Source organism: Pararge aegeria, chromosome 1, assembly GCF_905163445.1.
Source record: "Pararge aegeria chromosome 1, ilParAegt1.1, whole genome shotgun sequence".
NCBI classification, from domain to species: Eukaryota; Metazoa; Arthropoda; class Insecta; order Lepidoptera; family Nymphalidae; genus Pararge; species Pararge aegeria.
The window spans coordinates 11744354-11763643 of record NC_053180.1 but is presented as its reverse complement, the minus strand read 5'-3'; the positions used below and the strand labels follow the sequence as shown (position 1 = coordinate 11763643).

Below are 19290 nucleotides of genomic sequence, written 5' to 3'. Positions count from 1 at the left end.
TAAAATAATATACAACTGCCCTTGAATTAATTAGCAATTTTATGTAGCCTAGTAAACTGCACAACGAGTTTATTTTTGCTTCTAATATTAATAATGTTACAGTCTAATCTATTTTTAAATTTTTTTCTATGTTTATGGACGGTATTATAAATTAAATTTCCAAATATGTATTGACTATGCATCTTCACTATTTTAACTTCATTAAATTTATCCTTTAATGACTCTCTCGGGCCCATTTTATATATTGCATGACGAAATTCTGCAGGACGTAAATATAATCTATATCGGCAACAACTCATAATAAAATGCCGTAGGACATCATGCTGTTCTGTTCTGTTCCGTTCCAGGGCCTGTCTCCGTACTTTGTTGGCCCGAACCGCCCGTTAGGACATAATGATGTGAATCATTTTAACCGCGTATGCTGCAGAACCAAATCTGTTAGCTAAGTTATTTATATTTGGGTCATTGAAATTTAACATCTAACGTTATTCCTTATAAGATTGCCGTATCCACTAGATCCAATTTCTTATTATTAGAAATTAGTACAATGGTATAGTTGTACAATGGTTTTACTTCTTTGACATTCGGTAACGTGAATTTAATACTCTTAAAAAAATCGTTCTGCACGCAATCCGAGTATGAGTTAGTAATCTGCAACATACGGACGGACCTTGCAGAATGTCTATAATAGGTTTTGTAAAAACCATAATTCTAGGAGCAATCTAAACTCTATGGACTGAGAATCTCGTATTTTTAAAGTCAGGCAAAAACGCCCTTCTCTATTATAGCGGTAGTTGGCTAACAACTGACAGATACCTACAACAAGTTCGTAAAGCCTAGGTACCTGGGGCACCCCTCCTAAGTCCTACCGAGGGATATTGCATCAGTTGAATGCTAAACGGTAAAGTGCGTCCAGTCGGTAGATTCAAACAAAATGCGGTGGCTCGTGGTTATTTTGATTTGTGCAGTGAACATTGTTTTGGCGGAAAATGGAACGGGAACCGGTAAGAAATTCGCCTACGTTTTACAACAATTTCATTTTGATTTTACTTTTAAAGTAATCGTTTTGCTGTCATGTACGGGTCGATTTTATTTTCACGTATATCCGTACGTTGCTTTTTATTGTTTTCAGTTATGTTTTTCAAATACTGGTAGGTATGTAAATTGTGGAATTAAGCTTTCATAAATTCAATTTGCGTTTTTTTTCAAGTAAACCTAATGAAAGCACTTCCAAAAACTCAATTCTTACTTTTTATAGTGATTCAACCACCTTAAGGAAGATAGATTCTGTCAAGAAGAAGCCAGCAAGAAGTTGCTTACATAATTAAAACAAACAACTTTTTGGGATCTTAAAAGGCACTTTTGCACAATAATTAGCTTTGATGTTTTTCCAGAAATAAGAGTATTAGTTACAAGATAACTTTTAATATTTATTTTATTTATTAAGGTTTACTAGCGATTCTTACATACGCTTTGTAATATGCATTAAATTTTCAAGCAAGCTCAGTGTACGTAAAAATCATATAAAAGTAAACACAAAATGCTTTTTTCGCAAAGATATTTAAGAATACCAAAATAACAATTTTATACGAGCCGGATTTCTGAAATTCTTATATTACGATAAAAAATAAGAATGAGAATATAGTAAAAATTACAACCACATGACTAATTTTAAAAGATATTTGAGAGATATATGTTCCAAAATAGGAAAATTCCTAAATTAATGCTCCTATCTAAGATAATACCTAAAATAACATATAATTCGTATGCTATTCTTGACTTAATTTTTATTTTTAACCTAATTGCTAAGATATAATAGTTTTAAAACGCGATTCCAAATAAATTAATGTGAGGCAAATCAAATTGAAGCATTTTCTATGACCAGTATCCCATTTTGACTAAAAGACGTTTCAGTTCCTTTTCTTTGTACGAAAACGTAAAATAACAATTCGTCCGGAATAATAACGTTATTGTAAAGCTACTATGAAATTCAATATTGATCTTCATTTCGATAGTAAGATCTTCATAGTAAAGTTAGGTTTAGGTATAAATAAACTCAAATTCCCACAATTCTCAAATAAGTCAAGTCAAGAATTTTTGTTTGTATGTTGAGGTCTCCAGGTGATACCCAACTGTTTATAATTTTTACTGCTGAATAACAGATTATAAACGTTTAACATTCAGTTATGAGTTAGTTATGACCAGGTAAGACTCTATCAAAATTATTGTCATATCCTTAAATGAACTTTAATTTCAACTTCCTACTTCAATGGGCAATCGAAATAAAATGCCAGAAAAGGCATCCATTGCACGGATTAGCCAAGGGATTAGCAATAGTAACATTCCGAACTACTAGTTTGCGACTGTATTAGTTTACCTTATTTACAACTTGAACTGGAAACTCGGCACCTTGTGAATGGTTGTTAAAAAAAAGGTCGGAGATTATTAAATAGATATCCGTAAATTCTTTCTTTGCAGATATTTGCCCTCGACCAAATCAACTTCCCAAGTTTAAAAAATTTAGGCTTAATGAAATAAATACAATTTAGAAACTTTAATCCCTTGTTTTAATCTAACCTAACCTACACGCTGCCTTCTTGTCTTCCGAAGCAATTTATTCTATTAGGGATTGATTTCCGCAAAATGGGTCTAAGACACCCTGAGAGGACGGACTATTATGGAGTTATAATATAAAAGACGATATACTAATCTGATTGACCAAAACTATCCTTTATATTTCACGTTATATTCAAAAAGAAATTATCCGGCTTTACTTAACTTATTAAACCTTCGGTTGATTAAAACAAAAGACATGACGATGATGACAGTCTGTTATATTTTATTATAAATAAAATAAAATAAAAAAAAAAAAAAAAAAAAAAACCTTTTCTTTCCTGTAACTTACATTGACATACCTAAGATAGTTTAAAGTTAGTAATTTATTTTTCGCTTACTTAATATTTATTGTTATGAATGTTAGTTTATTACAAGAACCCCAGATTGGGTAAAGGCCTCCTCCAACGATGTCCATTTTTCTCTATCCTTTGCTACTTTAGCCCAATTTGGGTCGGCTATTTTTTTGATCTTATTATACTTACATATTATTATTAAAAAAAAGAACAGAACCAGTCGCTGTTGCCGCACCCGGCAGTGAATCAATGATGATTATACTAAGTGAAAATCAGTAATTGTTACTAAAGACTCTTCCATTAAAAACATTATATTATAATTTAAATATAATAATAATATAATATGTGTTCAACGCGCATAGCTAACCGCTAATTAATGTACAAATACAAGTGTAATTACTTTAAATGGCCCATATTTTATTACATCATACTCAGTCCATTCTAGATACTTTTATTCAATTACTTATTTTGTGTATATGCTCTATCGTGTGGTCTATAAAATACCTTACGTTGGTGTTTCTTACTACAACTAGGTAACTGGACCCGTAGTTTGCAGTTAACATAAATCTTTCCGTACGCAAGACTGGTTCGTTGCGACACATTGCATTACACCGGCCTATGATCAGATAATTTGTGCAGAATTTACAGTTATAGTAATTATTTTAATATCTATTATAACAAAAAGTACTTCAGATCCGTTTGCATTGCTGATACCTTCATATTAGATACGCACGTCAAGAACCTTTACGGCTTGTATGTAAAAAGATATATAGATATAGGCACCTTGGGATTCCTTACATTATTAATTTATGTAGTTTCCTGGACCTTAGTGGGTTAACGATTATACTTATTATGTTTTTAAAAACTGTCTTTTTAAATTAAATTTTTTAAATTTTTTATTTTTTACGGAGCGGACGGCCAGAACTTGCTTCGATCTTACACCGACGGCAAACTCCAGGTTCCATTCAGTCGCACGAAATATAGTAACTCTTTTACGGTTAATTGCGTCAGACTCTGGAATTCCCTGCCTGCTGACTTACGTCAGGCTCAAAAAAAACCATTTCTTATCTATGTAATATTATGTTATGTAGTATACTGCATAAATATGTATATACTTATTTATAATATTAAAACACTTATTCAGCTGCAGATATATTTATTAATTTCCAACCAACCAGCAGCCCAATGAAGACTAATTCCCTCTCTTTTAAAACTAAATAGTTTTAGTCACTTTGACTAATCACAATATTTTATCATAATTACCGGAAGGCAAAATTGAGCTACTAAGGATTTAAAAATATGAAAATCGTTAAACATCTCTGAATATTACAAGTTAAATTCAACATATTTTTACAGAAGTTTGAACAATATTTATAATTTTAAACTGAATTTTTAATAATTAGTACTTTTATTTTATACAACTTACGTAATGTTTCAAACGTTTCAATAAAATTAACAACTTATTTTAATAAAAGCTAGCAATATTATGTATAATATCTGTGTAGTATAAGAATTTATGAGTAAGTAGTTTGTTATAATTATTTTGTATATATACATATATATTTTAAACTTTGCTGCACCAACCCGTTTCTTCGTTTTTTCTAACGTCAAAGGTTGTCTGGTACGATCGCATTAGTGATAAGACCTCCTTTGCACGCTCAAAATTCAAATTCATATATTTCAAGTAGGCCTAATATAAGCACTTTTGAAACGTCAAGTCTGTCTGTGTGTAGTGACTCTACCACCGGTTCGGAAGGCAGATTCTACCGAGAAGAAGCCGGCAAGAAACTCAGCAGTTGCTCTTTTCCAACATTAACAATTTACATTTTACATTACAAAATACATTTTTCTATCTTGTGAGAGATGAAAGCAGAGCCGGATGCTTCCAAGCAACCTTGTCATTAAGAAATTCATCAATTGTATAATAACCTCGCTGTAATAAATGTGTTTTAACACATTCTTTAAACTTATGCATTGGTAGGTCCAAAATTACCTTAGGAATCATATTATAAAAGCGTATACTCAGTCCCACAAATGACTTCTGCACCTTTCGCAGACGACATGCAGATGTCATTAATTTATGACCATTTCTTGTAAGTCGACTGTTTATATCCACTTTTTATTTATAAAGACTAATATGTTGTCTTACAAATACTATATTGTTATAAATGTATTGTGAGGCTACCGTAAGGATACTTATTTCTTTAAATTTTTCACGGAGGGATTCACGTGATTTAAGTTTATATATTGACCGTACAGCTCTTTTCTGCCATATGAATATAGTTTCAGTTCTTAGCTTTGCCCCATAATAAGATCCCGTAAGACATCACACTATGAAAGTACGCAAAGTAAACAAGTCTTGCTGTTTCTACGTCAGTAATCTGTCTAATTTTCCTGACTGCGTAGGCAGCCGAGCTTAGTTTACCTGCTAGTGTATCTATATGGGTACCCCACTGAAGCTTACAATCTAAGGTCATGCCCAGAAAAACTGTGGAATCTTCCATTTTTAGTGATTCTCCATTCATTATTAGCTCTATTTTCTATTCTAAGTTTCTTCTGTATTTGTGTTTACTATGTATAAAATGTGTGTGTGCAATAAAGATTTCAAACAAATAACAAACAAAAATATTACTGATACTGAAGTAACAAAAACCAAAATTTTAATTTTCTATTACAATTATTTGCCTAACAGTTTTCATCGTAATTTACTTTAATATTATAAAAACGAATAGTGCTTTTGTTTCTATATTTGAATGCAGTTATTGTAGATACCCTGTTATTTCAAAGACAATTTTTGATTAGATAGGCCGTATAAAGCTTTTTTACTTGTATACTTTGAAACTAATATGATAAATGCAAAAGATTGGATAGATTGATGGATTGTTACTCAACCACGCCGCAATGTTTGAACAAATCTGGATGAAATTAATCACAAAGATAGGTTATAGTCTGGAAAAGCAATTTGATCCCGGAAAAATGTGCGGTTCCCATTGAATAGACATGTTTTTGTATTTCACAGACACAGGCAATTTTTAATGAGTTGTTTTAAAAAGATGGGCTAAGGCTCTCTCATATGAGAGAAGGTTGTAGACCATACACCCATTGCTAAATAGGCACCCATTGAAACAGGCCCCGTGAAGGTTAACTACGGGCATCCTAAGAAAATATTTTATTTCTCGTATAGCAGTGTAGTTATTTATTACTAAAATAAAAAATATCAATCCCCTTATATCTGAAGTCTGCTGAAATTCACAAAGTTGGCTGAGGTTTTTTTACCTAAATATAACGAAAAAAAAAACAGTATGATTTCTCTACCTAAAACAGTTTGTTAGAAATCAGGATTAATTATTGTTTACAAACAAACATAGTTATGCGTTTGGATGTTAACGAGGCCGTGGAATATTTATTTTACCTTCGAATATGTTTTTTATTTTTTTAATTGGCTAGGGACTTGGTGACAATCATGTCTGTTGGTGTGAACGTGCTAATCCGGAATTTGAAAAATCTTTCATTTATTTGATAGTTTAATTGTTGAGAAAGTATATGAGGAATGCATCGTTTTAATTTTTGATCCAAAGGGGTTTAAATAAGGTATGAAAAGGTATTTAGGTTGATAATTGAAAAACGTGTACCTTTTTTCAACTAAAAACAACTTTTGGAGTGAAATTTTCAGGAATCCAGGGATTAAAATGGGGATGAAAGTTTATTATTTAGCAAGCATTAAGCTCTCGAAATATTCACGTTTTTGCATAATTTGCAATTCTTCAAAGATTAAACGATACGCAGGCGAAAAGTCTATGCGGCGTTATATTTTATGATTTTTTTTAACTCTTTATTTGTACACCACAATGAAGTTAGGAAAAAAAAAACAATAGAAATACAAAGACAAAAGTAGAATACAAAAGGCGGCCTTATCGCTTAGTAGCGATCTCTGCAAGGCAACCTTTGGATTAGGACAAGATGAGAGAGAGCGGATAGGTGGTGTAAAATTATTATAAACGGACATTCAAATAGCTAAATACAAATACATAAACAAAATTGCACAAATAAGAAAAATATAATAAATAAATATAAAATAATAAACTAATATATACTCAATCATACATAAATACTTATGAACATATAGATAATAAAAATAAACATAATCAAGGTATAATAAATGTCGTCATCATTGTGCAAGATAATATGCTTTCACCGCATTTTTAAATGTTTCAAGCGATTTTGCCTCACGTATATTTAGTGGGTTATATTATAGTGGAAGAAATTTTGTATGGGAAACTTATCAGAATTTGAAGAGACCTATATTAATTATTGTCTATTCGACTATCGTCCCGGATTCTAGAAACTGTTATTTTTTTTTCGCTTTTCACTGTCTTCGCAAAACTCTAAAATTACTGGATGGATTGAATTGAAAATCTTATTGTGTATTGTGTAGTGTATTGTTATTCTTGTTAGGGGTTATTCATGGCAGTTCCATCAAACCTATACCCCTTAAAGATTTCTAATTCAATCACATTAACAGTGTTGCTCGCGCTATTTATTTTTAAATTTTTAGGGGTATATATTAAATTTTCTTTCTTTGTTTAAAATAGATGCAGTTTTGGAACCATTTGACTATTACTCCATGCCAGCATTGTCCGAGTTGGATGACTTCGATTTGTGTTTGAGGAAACCTAACTCTTTATATTGCATTGTGGACTTCGAACTGCTAGAAGATGACACGCCTTTGTACGAATACATCAAAGTAAGACAACAGTAAAATTCAATACAATAATTTTAACCTCTTATTTTTAATTTTTAACGTCCCTCGCTATTGGTGAGTGCTGTGGAAGTAAGGTCTATATATAGGCAGAAGTTCTGAAATTTAAAAAAAAAATGTCTGGTGGTGAGCATTGCCAATCGCGTAGCACCAAGTGTAAAAGGAATATGGGTTAATAATTTAGATTAACAATGTTTCTTTGTATCGAAAAAAATCGAAGTGACCTCAATAATATCAGATTATTTTATGAAAATCTTTATCATCATCAAACTATTACGCCCCGCTAACGGATCTGCACGTTGAGAAGCGTGTCGTAGTCCACCACTGCGGGTTGGTAGAAATAGCACGCCCATGAGACCAATCGAGCCTATGGAAAAAATTATGACAAAAGCAAAAAAATATTTTAATTTACAGAATTTCTCAACGCTCTCGTACAAGAACTACAAGCATACAAAATTACATAGAGGAGTATGTGGGTCGGAACATTGTGGTCTGAATCACACGCACGCCAATGCTAGTGAAGCTACCACAAAGTCTCTGAAGGAATGCTTCAATAGAACTATTCATCAAGGATATGGATTACAGGTAGGCATCTACACTAATATTTATCGGCGAAAGCCTATAACCGCTGCTGGACTAACGGCCTCTTGCAACGTGAGGGTTCCCCATAAGTATTGGTGATCCTGAAGATGGTAATAGTAGCACAGACACTACTGCCTATTCACCTAGTTATCCATTATTTTCCCTTAATCGCCTCGAACGAAACCCGCCGGATAAGGAGGGGTGGTGACAACCATATTCTGATCTGCCCTCATCGTACGACACACTCATTTTAAAGTTTGTAAGTGTTTGTATATCTGGAAGGTAATCTCCAAAAAAACTAATCCGATTTGAATAATTCTGCAGGCTTTGAGCGGACGTAACTTTTATATAAAAGGGCTTTTCTTAAAAAAAAAATTACCAATATCGACGAGAAAATAGTCGAGTCGGAACGCTGTAGTACGAATTATTTCTATTACAAAGTCATAAAATTAAAAATCTGTGTCATCCCAGCATTACAGTAATTAAGTTAAATTCATTGAATACTTAAAATATGATATATTTACCGCGCGTGAAACCGTAGAGTACAGCTAGTCGTTAGTTTAAGTCAGCATAAGCTAAAACTAATGAATATAACCTTTAAGGAACCTAAGTTTAGGATACCAACCACTGCATAGATTTTTTTTTTGTATTAAATTGTATTTATGATAATAATTAAGTTGATAAACCTATTCTATAGAACATTGATAAATCGTAACGCTAAACCGTAATGCTAAATTACTTGGTATAATTTAACGTAAGTAGGTACAGTGCCCAAATTATTCTCTAAAAGATGAATTTCGGGACAGGCGTTCTGAATTTTGCTAACCTACTTCTAAGTTTTCCCGCGTAATAAAAGGAAGTAAAATACTTGAACTCTTTATGAACTCTAAGGTTTCATAACGGTCTTCAGTAACTAGAAGCGCTTGCGGCGTTTTCTAATTTCTCAACTTTCCATGGTTATAACTTCCAAAAAGTTGTTAAGGACATTGCTAAAATGATATACTCAGGTTCAGATTCAGGTATTGAAGATTAAAAAAATAAGGAAATTTATGTTTTTAACAGAGCTGGATGGAGTCAATCTCCGGTATTAAATAGGCAGTGTTAAATATTTTGAATATAATATAGATTATGAATCAAGCTCTGTTGTCAGCCGGATTCATTTAGTAAAGGTGCAATAGTTTACGATATTCGCATAAAGGTAACATAAACAAATGTGGTAATTTAGTAAATCAGTAATTTTTATTTTATATTATGTGATTGTTTAAATATTCGTCGATAGAAACAAAAAAGCTTCCGAAAACCGAAGTACAAATATCATGTACCTAACCTATTTATTATAGGATATTTTTATTATAAATTTTTAAATATTATATATTATTTTTTACTTACAGACGTTTTTCTGAAATTCCTGGACCGACTAATTTAATTCATATGAATTTAATTTCATTGAGTTATTTTGCAGTTGAATATTGAAAATATTTATAAATAGGTTTGAACAAATTGTTATTATAATTTGCTATGAAAAGCATTCGTCCTTTCCATTGTTTCTGATACCTAGCGGATTTTATTAATCTAAAGCATTTTCTTTCAACTATAGATTAAACTGTGTCTCTGGTGGTCTTAGTAGATGGTAGTACACTAGTAGTAGCACGGAGGACGCTGTTGCCCGTTCTCCGTTATATTCACTTAATCGCCATGACAACTGTATTCTGGTCTGCCGTCACCCGACGGAACACTTTTTAAAGCTTATGTATAATTAATAAAAAATATAATAAATAAGAAAAGAAAACTTTAACAAAAAATAGTGGAAAAGAATGGGGAGGCCTTTGCCTACGTTGGGCAAACAGACCAAGTTGTCGGTGTCTTTAGACTCATTGTAAAAAACAAAAAAACTATGTCTGAATAAAGGCTTTTATTATTATATAATAAATAAATAAATGTTTATTTGGAACAGTTACAATGGCACTGAAAATATTAGCAAGGGTGGTACTAGAATAATTATTTATGTGTTATTGTTTGTGAATGTGTGTGTGTGTGGAATTATTATATGATAACGGAGCTTAATACTGTTATAATCGATTTTGTTATTAATTTTAGCTTTCTATTGGCAGGTAGATACTCTATCAGTAAGATATTGCAAGACCCAAAACGACCACATACCAGTCGATGCATTGGACTATATAATAGGAGCAATACTCTTGCTATTGCTCTTTGTAAACCTTGGATGTTCGGCGTATTACTTCTTATGGCCACCAGACGATGGTGAAGGTAAGAACTCTTTTAAAAGTACTAGGTTTAAGGGGTACTAACATGATGGTGCAGTTAAGTTGATTTTGTAATATAGAAAAACCGTATTTCCACAACCTTTTCCTGAGATTAGCACTTGTAGAGAAATAACTTTAATTAAAGTTTAAAAAAAAATACGCAGTGACAACCATATTATCAGCTATGCTCACATTTGGGGTCAAATGGGGTCACGGATTATCGGATATAGATTATACGGATTTCCTCCCAGACTGAGAAGGCCGTAGGCCGTAGTCCATCCACCTTGCTGGCCAAATGATGCGTGGATTTCACACGCCCAGCCTTTGAGAACATTCTGGAAAACTCTCAGGCATGCAGGTGTTTCCTTCACCGTTAAAGCGAGTGATATTTAATTGCTCAATCGCACATCTTAGAAAAGTAAAAGGTTCAGTCGAACCCAGTGCCCCCAAAATGGAGACCGAAATATTGTACATTATAACGTCCTTAAATAAGAGACGTTCCAATATTGGGGTTTACCAAAGTCCTACTCTCTCATAGGGTCTCTATAGGGTTTCTAATGTGAACCACAACCATTAGAAACCGTATTAACCTAAACAAATTTTAAATTAAAAAAATACATAGGAATCTAACAAGAACACTCCATAAGTACAAGCACACCCGAACGATATTTTTCCCATTTTAATAAGATATTTTGGGAATCTACACAAGGCCTCTCATTTTACACCAAACACAATACATTCGCCAAATTAAAAACAAGTATAATATTTTCTTTTCCTTTGCGTTTTTTGTATTTGTTATTTCCATCCATCTTTTTAGGTTTTTCAAGAACTCATATAACCTGATAGGCAAAATACGAAGATAATTTTAAAGAAACGTCATTTATAATGATCTTATAAGTAAAATTAAAACAAGAATCGTAGACAGAAAACGCAATACCCCATATTGTTTTTACCTAAAACGGATAGCAAACCCATTAAGTACCCCGTGATCCGTAGAAAAACATGTCAACTATGAACACTTCAAGTTAAATATATATTATTATTTGAAACAAAGTGGCAGTTACCGGGGTATCTAACCAATAAGTACCTATATTCTTTTAGGTAATCGATTCATGTTGGCTTTCTGCGTGCAAAAGAACTGGAAAGCTTTAAAACATGGAGGTAGTGCGGAAGGTGGGCTCTTTAAATGTTTTCAAGCTATGAGGTAAGTAGCCAGAGTAGCATAAAATTATATTAAAACTAGCTGTTGCCCGCGACTTCATCCGCGTCAGTTACGGTACTTAAATTAAAGTACTTATGTATGTGCCTATAAATAATTTGCAGTACGCTGAGGAAACTATTGCTAATACATGAAAAATTTCTTACTAATTGTAATTACTATTATATATACTATTATTTATTATAATTATTACTATACGATTTTTACATAAGTACTTTAATTATAAAGTACTTATGTAAAAACCGTAATTGTATTAAGTATTTTTTATGTATTAGCAATAGTTTTCTCAGCGTATAGCTAATAATTTATGGGCAAAATTTAGTTTCCTAAGATTACATAAAATAAAATAGAATGTAAAAAAAAAATAATACTTCGCTATAGTTTAGTTTTCTATTGGTAAAAAAAATGTTTGAAGTGCTTCAATGTTCCGCAGCCTATTTTGTACAATTAAAGAAACAAAATCTTTCTTCTTCATAGTATTAAGTATAGCTTTAATAGATCTGTGCCCAATTAACACATAATTTATACAGAAAAGAGTAAAATATAAAAGAAGATTAGAATAAATAGATTAGTTATAGTATAACATTAATGTTTTGCAGATTTTACACTATGGTGATGATCCTTGGCCTGCATTCAATGATTTTCATCGGCTACGGATACACTGAAAATCCAGAATTCATTGAGAAGGTAAGTCATTAAGTTATGTTATTGTTTTTTTATTCTATACTACCTGACCTGCGCAACTTCGTCTGCACCTAATCGGCTACTACCAGTTTTAATATCTTGAAAAAACCTAGAATATAATTTCAGCGCCACCTATGGGGTCCAGTTTTATTTCGAAACTATACTACATTTCTTTACCCGTCGTAACTTTTTGCCTTTCCAGAACCTTTTACACTTTATGATATGGTATTAAAGTTCAAATCGACTTTTAAGTACCTATAATTACGAATCGTTTATATGGGAGTATAGAAAAGTGTTGTTTATAGACTATTTCAGGCAATTTTTTAATATTTTTTTCCGAAATAAAAATAAGTACTGCTATATTCTGGACTGGAATAATCTAAAAAATCATTAGCGAAATCGGTTCAGCTGCTCTCGAGATTTTCGCTTAGCAATATATTCAGCGATTCATTTTTATATTATTTTATATTAAGACACCCGATAGGCAGGCCTTGTTCTGCCACAGATTTCAATATAAAAAAACAACAAAAATGGAACCATAGAAATATTCTTAAAAACAAAGAATACTTGAAAGGCCGTTTACCAACTAAATGGTGCTATTCAATAGAAAATGCTGAAGTTACTTTAAAAATTACTCAAATCGTAAATTATAACTCAAATATAGATTTCCTTATAATATTTGAAGAGTTATCTCAATTTCTCCAGGATCCCTTCAACATACAACCGATTTGAGAACTTTCTCATTTTGTTTAAGTCGGTTAGTAAAATTAACGCTCAGTCGCCACACCGCTGCAAGTGCGTTGATCGCAAGATAAAAGATGAAACCTATTGAAAGGTGACCATAATGATTCGTATCAGAGTTCTAGTCTTTCGTAATCTTTAATATGTCTTTATAGGCCAAGAGGACAATGACCCTGATTTCTAAGTCCATGGCTGTGGGTTCGATTCCCACAACTGGAAAATGTTTGTGTGACAGACATGAATGTTTTTCAGTCTCTGGGTGTATATTTTAAGTATTTATGTATATTATTATTCATAAAAATATTTGATAGAAAACATGTGTTACGCTAAGGAGTTCCATGATACATTATTAATATTAAGCTTAATTTGCTTTACTCCGCGAAAAGTAGGAGAATCTATATGGTGTAAATTACAACTTTTTTAATCTTTATATCTACACCACTTCGAAAATGTACCCTCCACGCAAGTTTCGCTCCGATTTAATTTACACCATACAGATTTTCTTACTTGTCGCGGAGTATAGAAAATTAAGCTTAATTTTCATTATAAAAATATCCATCAATTATCTTAGTACCGACACAAGCTACGCTTACTTTGGGGCGGAATGGCAATGTGATTATTGCCGTAATATACTTATACTCATTCTTAAGTAAATCAAATATACAAAATACATTTCAAAATTTCGATTATTATTAAATTGCAAATCGAAAAATAAAAACACCGAATACCAGATATGTATATTTTAGAATAGCTATTCTAGGCCTTGCCTAGTTATAAGACTTAAACTAACCTATCTAACTTGACAAACTATAGCTTCAACCGCACGTAATTTGCGAATATCCTAACTACATCTCTTGAGAACGCTTCGGTGTGATTGTGAAACGTGCTTCGAGTTACAAATGATTAAAAAGGGTCCGCAACCTTTGCTACGTGTATTTATTACACTTATACATAGTTTTAACTTATGAAGCAAAAGAAAAAGATGTTGTGCGCACTACTAAGCTATATGAAGTTAGCAATCTAAATACCACTTTATACCACCCAGTTCGGCAGACATGGCCCTGCCCGTTAGCGCAACGCTTCTACCGGGTCCTATTGTATTTTCATACCATCCCGTTGTAATACACACACAAAATTTAATCAAAATCGTTCCAGCTATGCGAGCGGACTTGGGTGACAAACACACGTAGAATGAAAGAATTATATATATTAATGTTGTTTTTAATATTTTCTCACCATTTAAACCTATCCTAGACTTCCACAAATATAGCCGAATCGGTCCAGCCGTTCTCGAGTTTTAGTGTAACGAACAGCATATTAAGTTCATATATTTATAACATATAGGGCATGTCTCTCAATAAGTTTTAAAATTCAATTACATTATGATTACATATAACCAAAAATGAATGACTGAATGAAATTGGTCTAACTATTTCGCGCCACTTAGTTTGAAGTGAAACTGAAATGGTGATAACAGAAAGAATACCCGGCTAAATTCTTGTGGTCTTCTTCGATCATGGCTCGTTTGTAACCCTTAATAGTATAGTATAGAAATATAAAAATCAATGAAGGCCGCCGGGTTATGCCGTCGGGTGTCCGCTACTTCAAAGACGTTGTATGTATAATAATAATAATAAATTGTTACATATTAAATAATAAGATAAAAAAGAACAAGAAAAAAAATGAAAGAAAAAATACATTCGAAGGATTCGGATGAGGAATACATGGTGTTTTATTATCCATTGTTTTGGTAATGATGTTGTTTTTGAAATAAATGAGCTAGGAACTAAGTGATAAAATAATCTATAGATTTTCACTTATTTTAGACCACACCTTGTCCGTCAAGTTATTTTTTATATCGGATAAATAAATTTTTTATATCGGATTACAAAATATTCCTTTCCGTTGAAATTACAAACAGCTGATCTCAAAGTTCTCAGTGTCTGTATTTATACAAGTTATTTTTGCTTTTATTTATTCAATTGATGTATTCACCGAATAACCTACAAGGGTATTTTATGATCCAATAAAAAATGGCGTCTGTCAGCGCTAGGGGCTGTCTGAAGAAACGCTGAGGTATTCATATCTACAACGTGTGCACACTTAAGATCATTATAAAATTCTTCTTTTCTACGAATGGACAGTGTTTCCATATGTATGAGATGTATCCATGAGTATGATAACGATTTAATGTTCTACGTCTGATCTGTACTTTCTGCTTTACATTCTGAGTACATCCCTATCCCTATCCCTATCCTTACTTACTTACTTAATATTATAAATGTCAATGTAAGTTTGTTTGTTACGCTTTCACGCAAAGACTACTTAACCGATCCTCATGAAACTTTGTACACATATTCTTGAAAGTGTTAGAAGTAATAAAGAGTACTTTTTATCCCGACATAAATCTCGGTTCCTTTGGGAGAGAGGATGAAAGTGTTTGACGATGTTTACACCATAACTCCGACAAATTATAACCGATTTAAATAATTATTTTTGTACTATAGAGGTTATAATATGAGTTTAATTTTACCTAATTCAATTTAGTTGTAGTTCTAAAAAAAATTTAAAGTATTCAGTATCGCTAAGCCTTTAATGAGGGGTTTGCGGTTGTCCGCTGAGGAGTTCTGTCCTCTATCTCCAACCACATTCATCAGATCTACACAAAATTAAACATATTATAACCTCTATGTTACAAAAATAATTATTTAAATCGATTATGTATATGTGTACAAAGTTTCATGAGGATCGGTTTAGTAGTTTTTGCGTGAAAGCGTAACAAACAAACTTACATTGACTTTTATAATATTTGTAGAGATAGGGATAGGGATATATAGGCTATCACTATTTGTTAAAGCAATCAAAGTAAAAAACCCATTGTTTATTTATATATTTATTATCAGTCCTTATTTGTAGACAACTTTAAGTACAGTCCATCTTCAAACTGACATATCCATATTAGATAACTGACGAGAATATTTGCTAAAGGTATACATTTTTGCGACTTTGCACGGAGAAAATTACATCCATCTTGAGACTATTTAGTCGTATATGTGTACTCAATGTATAAATCTAAGTTTTATGGTAAGTATACTTGACAGCTTTTGTTCTATTTATGTGACTCCCGAATATTTGATGAGTGCTTGCTAAAAGTTCTTTATTACATTTTTGGGTGACTTTTAACTTTATAAATATTCATGAAAGCTCTGGACTTTATTACCCTAACAAGATCAATTTCAAAACTTTGAACCGAATTCTGCTACGATTCACGCAGTTTGCAGCGACCCTGCTTTCTGAGTCCAAGGCCGTGGGTTCGATTCCCACAACTGGAAAATGTTTGTGTGATGAGCATGAATGTTTTTCTGTATCTGGGTGTTCATGTGTATATTATAAGTATTTATGTATTATATTCATAAAAATATTCAACAGTTATCTTAGTACCCATAACACAAGCTACGCTTACTTTGGGGCTAGATGGCGATGTGTGTATTGTCGTAGTATATTTATTTATTTATTTATTTACAATATATAGCAAGTGAAAAAAAATCTAAATATTACAAAATCTTTAAAAGTTGTCTGAATTATTGTTTTTTTTGCTTTTCCCCATTTAATATGATATTCACTATATTTAAATTCACATACGTTACCCAATTTAGCAAAATATTATATTATTATTATTTATTGAAATTAATTTTCAGTGAAAATTTTATATTTATACTGCACTGTCTGAAATTCATTATAAACTAACTACAATAAACCCGATTATTTTTGAGTTTTCACTTTAAATAGAAATTAAAGAGAAAACTCAACTGGCAACCATTTACTGATTTTAACCTAAAATTACATCTTGAACACAATTTTTATATTTTAATCTTTGAATACAATTTCTTAATTCAATTCTTAATTTCTTCATCCATAAGCAGAAACCGTGCTATCTTCAAATACAACCAATTTAACATTAATAAAAATAAACAAAAATCTCATTGTGTTGACGAATCTTTTCGGAATATCGATTCGTAGTGTAAAAACTCACTATTTTGATATCTATGCAATTTTATATAAAATACTGACTAAATTTATTTTTTAATATAAATTAACCGTAAACGGTTCATTATATCTTTCAGAATGAATGCTATCAAACAGATCATATAAATGTTACCAGACTAATTTTAGACGATCAAATTTATTGCAAAGTATACACTACTTTAGGCTATAGTACTCGTATTTCTAGTTAACGTATCCTAGTATGTAATCACATTACTACAAGCAATATCAGGTCACCCGGAAAGTGTTGCAAATGCACGCAATACTGATAAGTCATAGCATGTCTGAGTTAGTTTTATTTTATTCACTGATTTAAAATACATTAACGTTGAGTACTGATAAAATTAACGTTGAGACAATATAAAATTAGCATGACAGATATCCACGGAAAGCATACAATTTATTTAATAAATAATTAATATAAATTTAAAAATAAGACATTGTTTTTATTATTGTTTGGTCAGACAAAGTCAGGTTACAATAATAATAATTTTTATTTGGTAACTATGACCAATCTACACTATTACATCACAGAATAATTGAGAACTAAACTAAATCAAAAAAACTTACATGTAATATTAATATTCAATAGACCAAAAGTTATAAATTAGAATTTCTGCCTCCAGGCAGCCAGTGGCGTGCACTGGATTTCTTACCAGGGTATGCATACAGCAGGAAAATTGCATAAAATGGAAAATATCTTTCTCTAATACCGGCTATATTTCAATTTTATGGTATGCAGTGCTTTGGTGCATGTATGAAGTGCACGCCACTGCAGGCAGCCCTACGTGGAGTTTAATATAAAGCTTGTAAATCTATTTATTAATTCTTTCAGTATGCCACAATATTTTATATGTTACAAGTAAGGTAATTATAATTATTTTTACGTTTGAAAAAGCGATATTTAAAAAATATTGTAACCTAATTTTGTCTGACCAAGCCATAATACAAACAATGCCTTATTTTTAAATTTTTATTTTCAATGAAATAAATTGTATGTGTCAGGCTAATTATATATTTTTCCGCGAAGATCAGTACTCTATATCCCTCTCTCGTATATCGAATATAGTCGAAGGTTTAGAAACTATATATTTATAAATTTATAAACTGGATATGCAATAATTTTGGGTTATTTTCATACAAAAATTAAAATTCGTTTTTCTTTACAGTCCTACGACGAGTTCTTCAAATCCCTTCTTTTCAATGCCCGAGTGATCGTTCAGATCTTCTTCGTGATGGGAGGATTCCTGATGGCTTACAAGATGATGGTGTATGCTGAAACTCATCAGTTCACTCTAAAAACTGTTCCTATGGCAATCGTCAATCGATGGTTCAGGTAATAATAATTCATAGCTTACCTCATTTTTTCTCGTTGTTTTTTTTAAATTATATTTTAAAACATTTTATATATTTCCAAATTTCCCAAAATCTCTCTTATTGATACATTCAATAGGTACCCTTGTTTCAATTTTGGATTAATGTCTACCTATTCATTCTCTATTGATGTAACTACGTAATCCTTTAATTAAATGTTTAAAATGCTTTTGTTGTGAAAGCTTATAGGAATATCCAAATTTTATAGATTTATATAGAAACCAACGCTTCTGTTGTATTTTTTTTACAACCACACTGGCATAGTGGCGAGAGTTGTGGTATTTTCAGTGGGAGGTCCAGGGTTCTATCTGGGCAAAGCAAATTTGGGAAATCATATTTTTTTAGTTGTTTTGGTCTGGTCTATCATCTGTGGGAGTGTCAGCTAGTTATTTAAAAGTAAACTAACCACAAAGACGTGCCGTCCAGTTATTAAGCGTATGAGTCTAATATACCTCTAATATGCCTAAAAAGTTAGCCTGCTATGCCATCTTAGTGTCTTTGTCTTACCACCGGCTGAAATTGCAAGCAAGAACTAACTTTTCGTAAAATAAAATAAAAAAACCTAGAAGATACCTATTGTAAATGTCTTTGGGAAATACCTCCGTATTTGAACACATCAATTCAGGGATGTCTCACACTTTTACAATTTTTTTAACAAGAGTAGCCTCGTACTTATTTTGGTATCGTTTTTATCTTAGTATATAAAAAGCTTCC

The 19290-nt window shown here is 31.7% G+C and overlaps 1 protein-coding gene across 1 annotated transcript in view; it reads left to right on the top strand.

Annotated features, from left to right (window-relative positions):
- Positions 1 to 7509: 7509 nt before the first annotated feature.
- Positions 7510 to 19290, top strand: part of LOC120624599 (regulator of hypoxia-inducible factor 1-like) — a 30427-nt gene continuing 18646 nt past the window's right edge. Inside the window, exons 1-6 of the mRNA XM_039891245.1 lie at positions 7510 to 7653; positions 8083 to 8253; positions 10362 to 10518; positions 11616 to 11718; positions 12333 to 12420; positions 18372 to 18538. Of these exons, the coding sequence (XP_039747179.1) occupies positions 7534 to 7653; positions 8083 to 8253; positions 10362 to 10518; positions 11616 to 11718; positions 12333 to 12420; positions 18372 to 18538 (806 nt within the window). The 5' untranslated portion in view covers positions 7510 to 7533. The remainder of the gene's footprint in view (positions 7654 to 8082; positions 8254 to 10361; positions 10519 to 11615; positions 11719 to 12332; positions 12421 to 18371; positions 18539 to 19290) is intronic.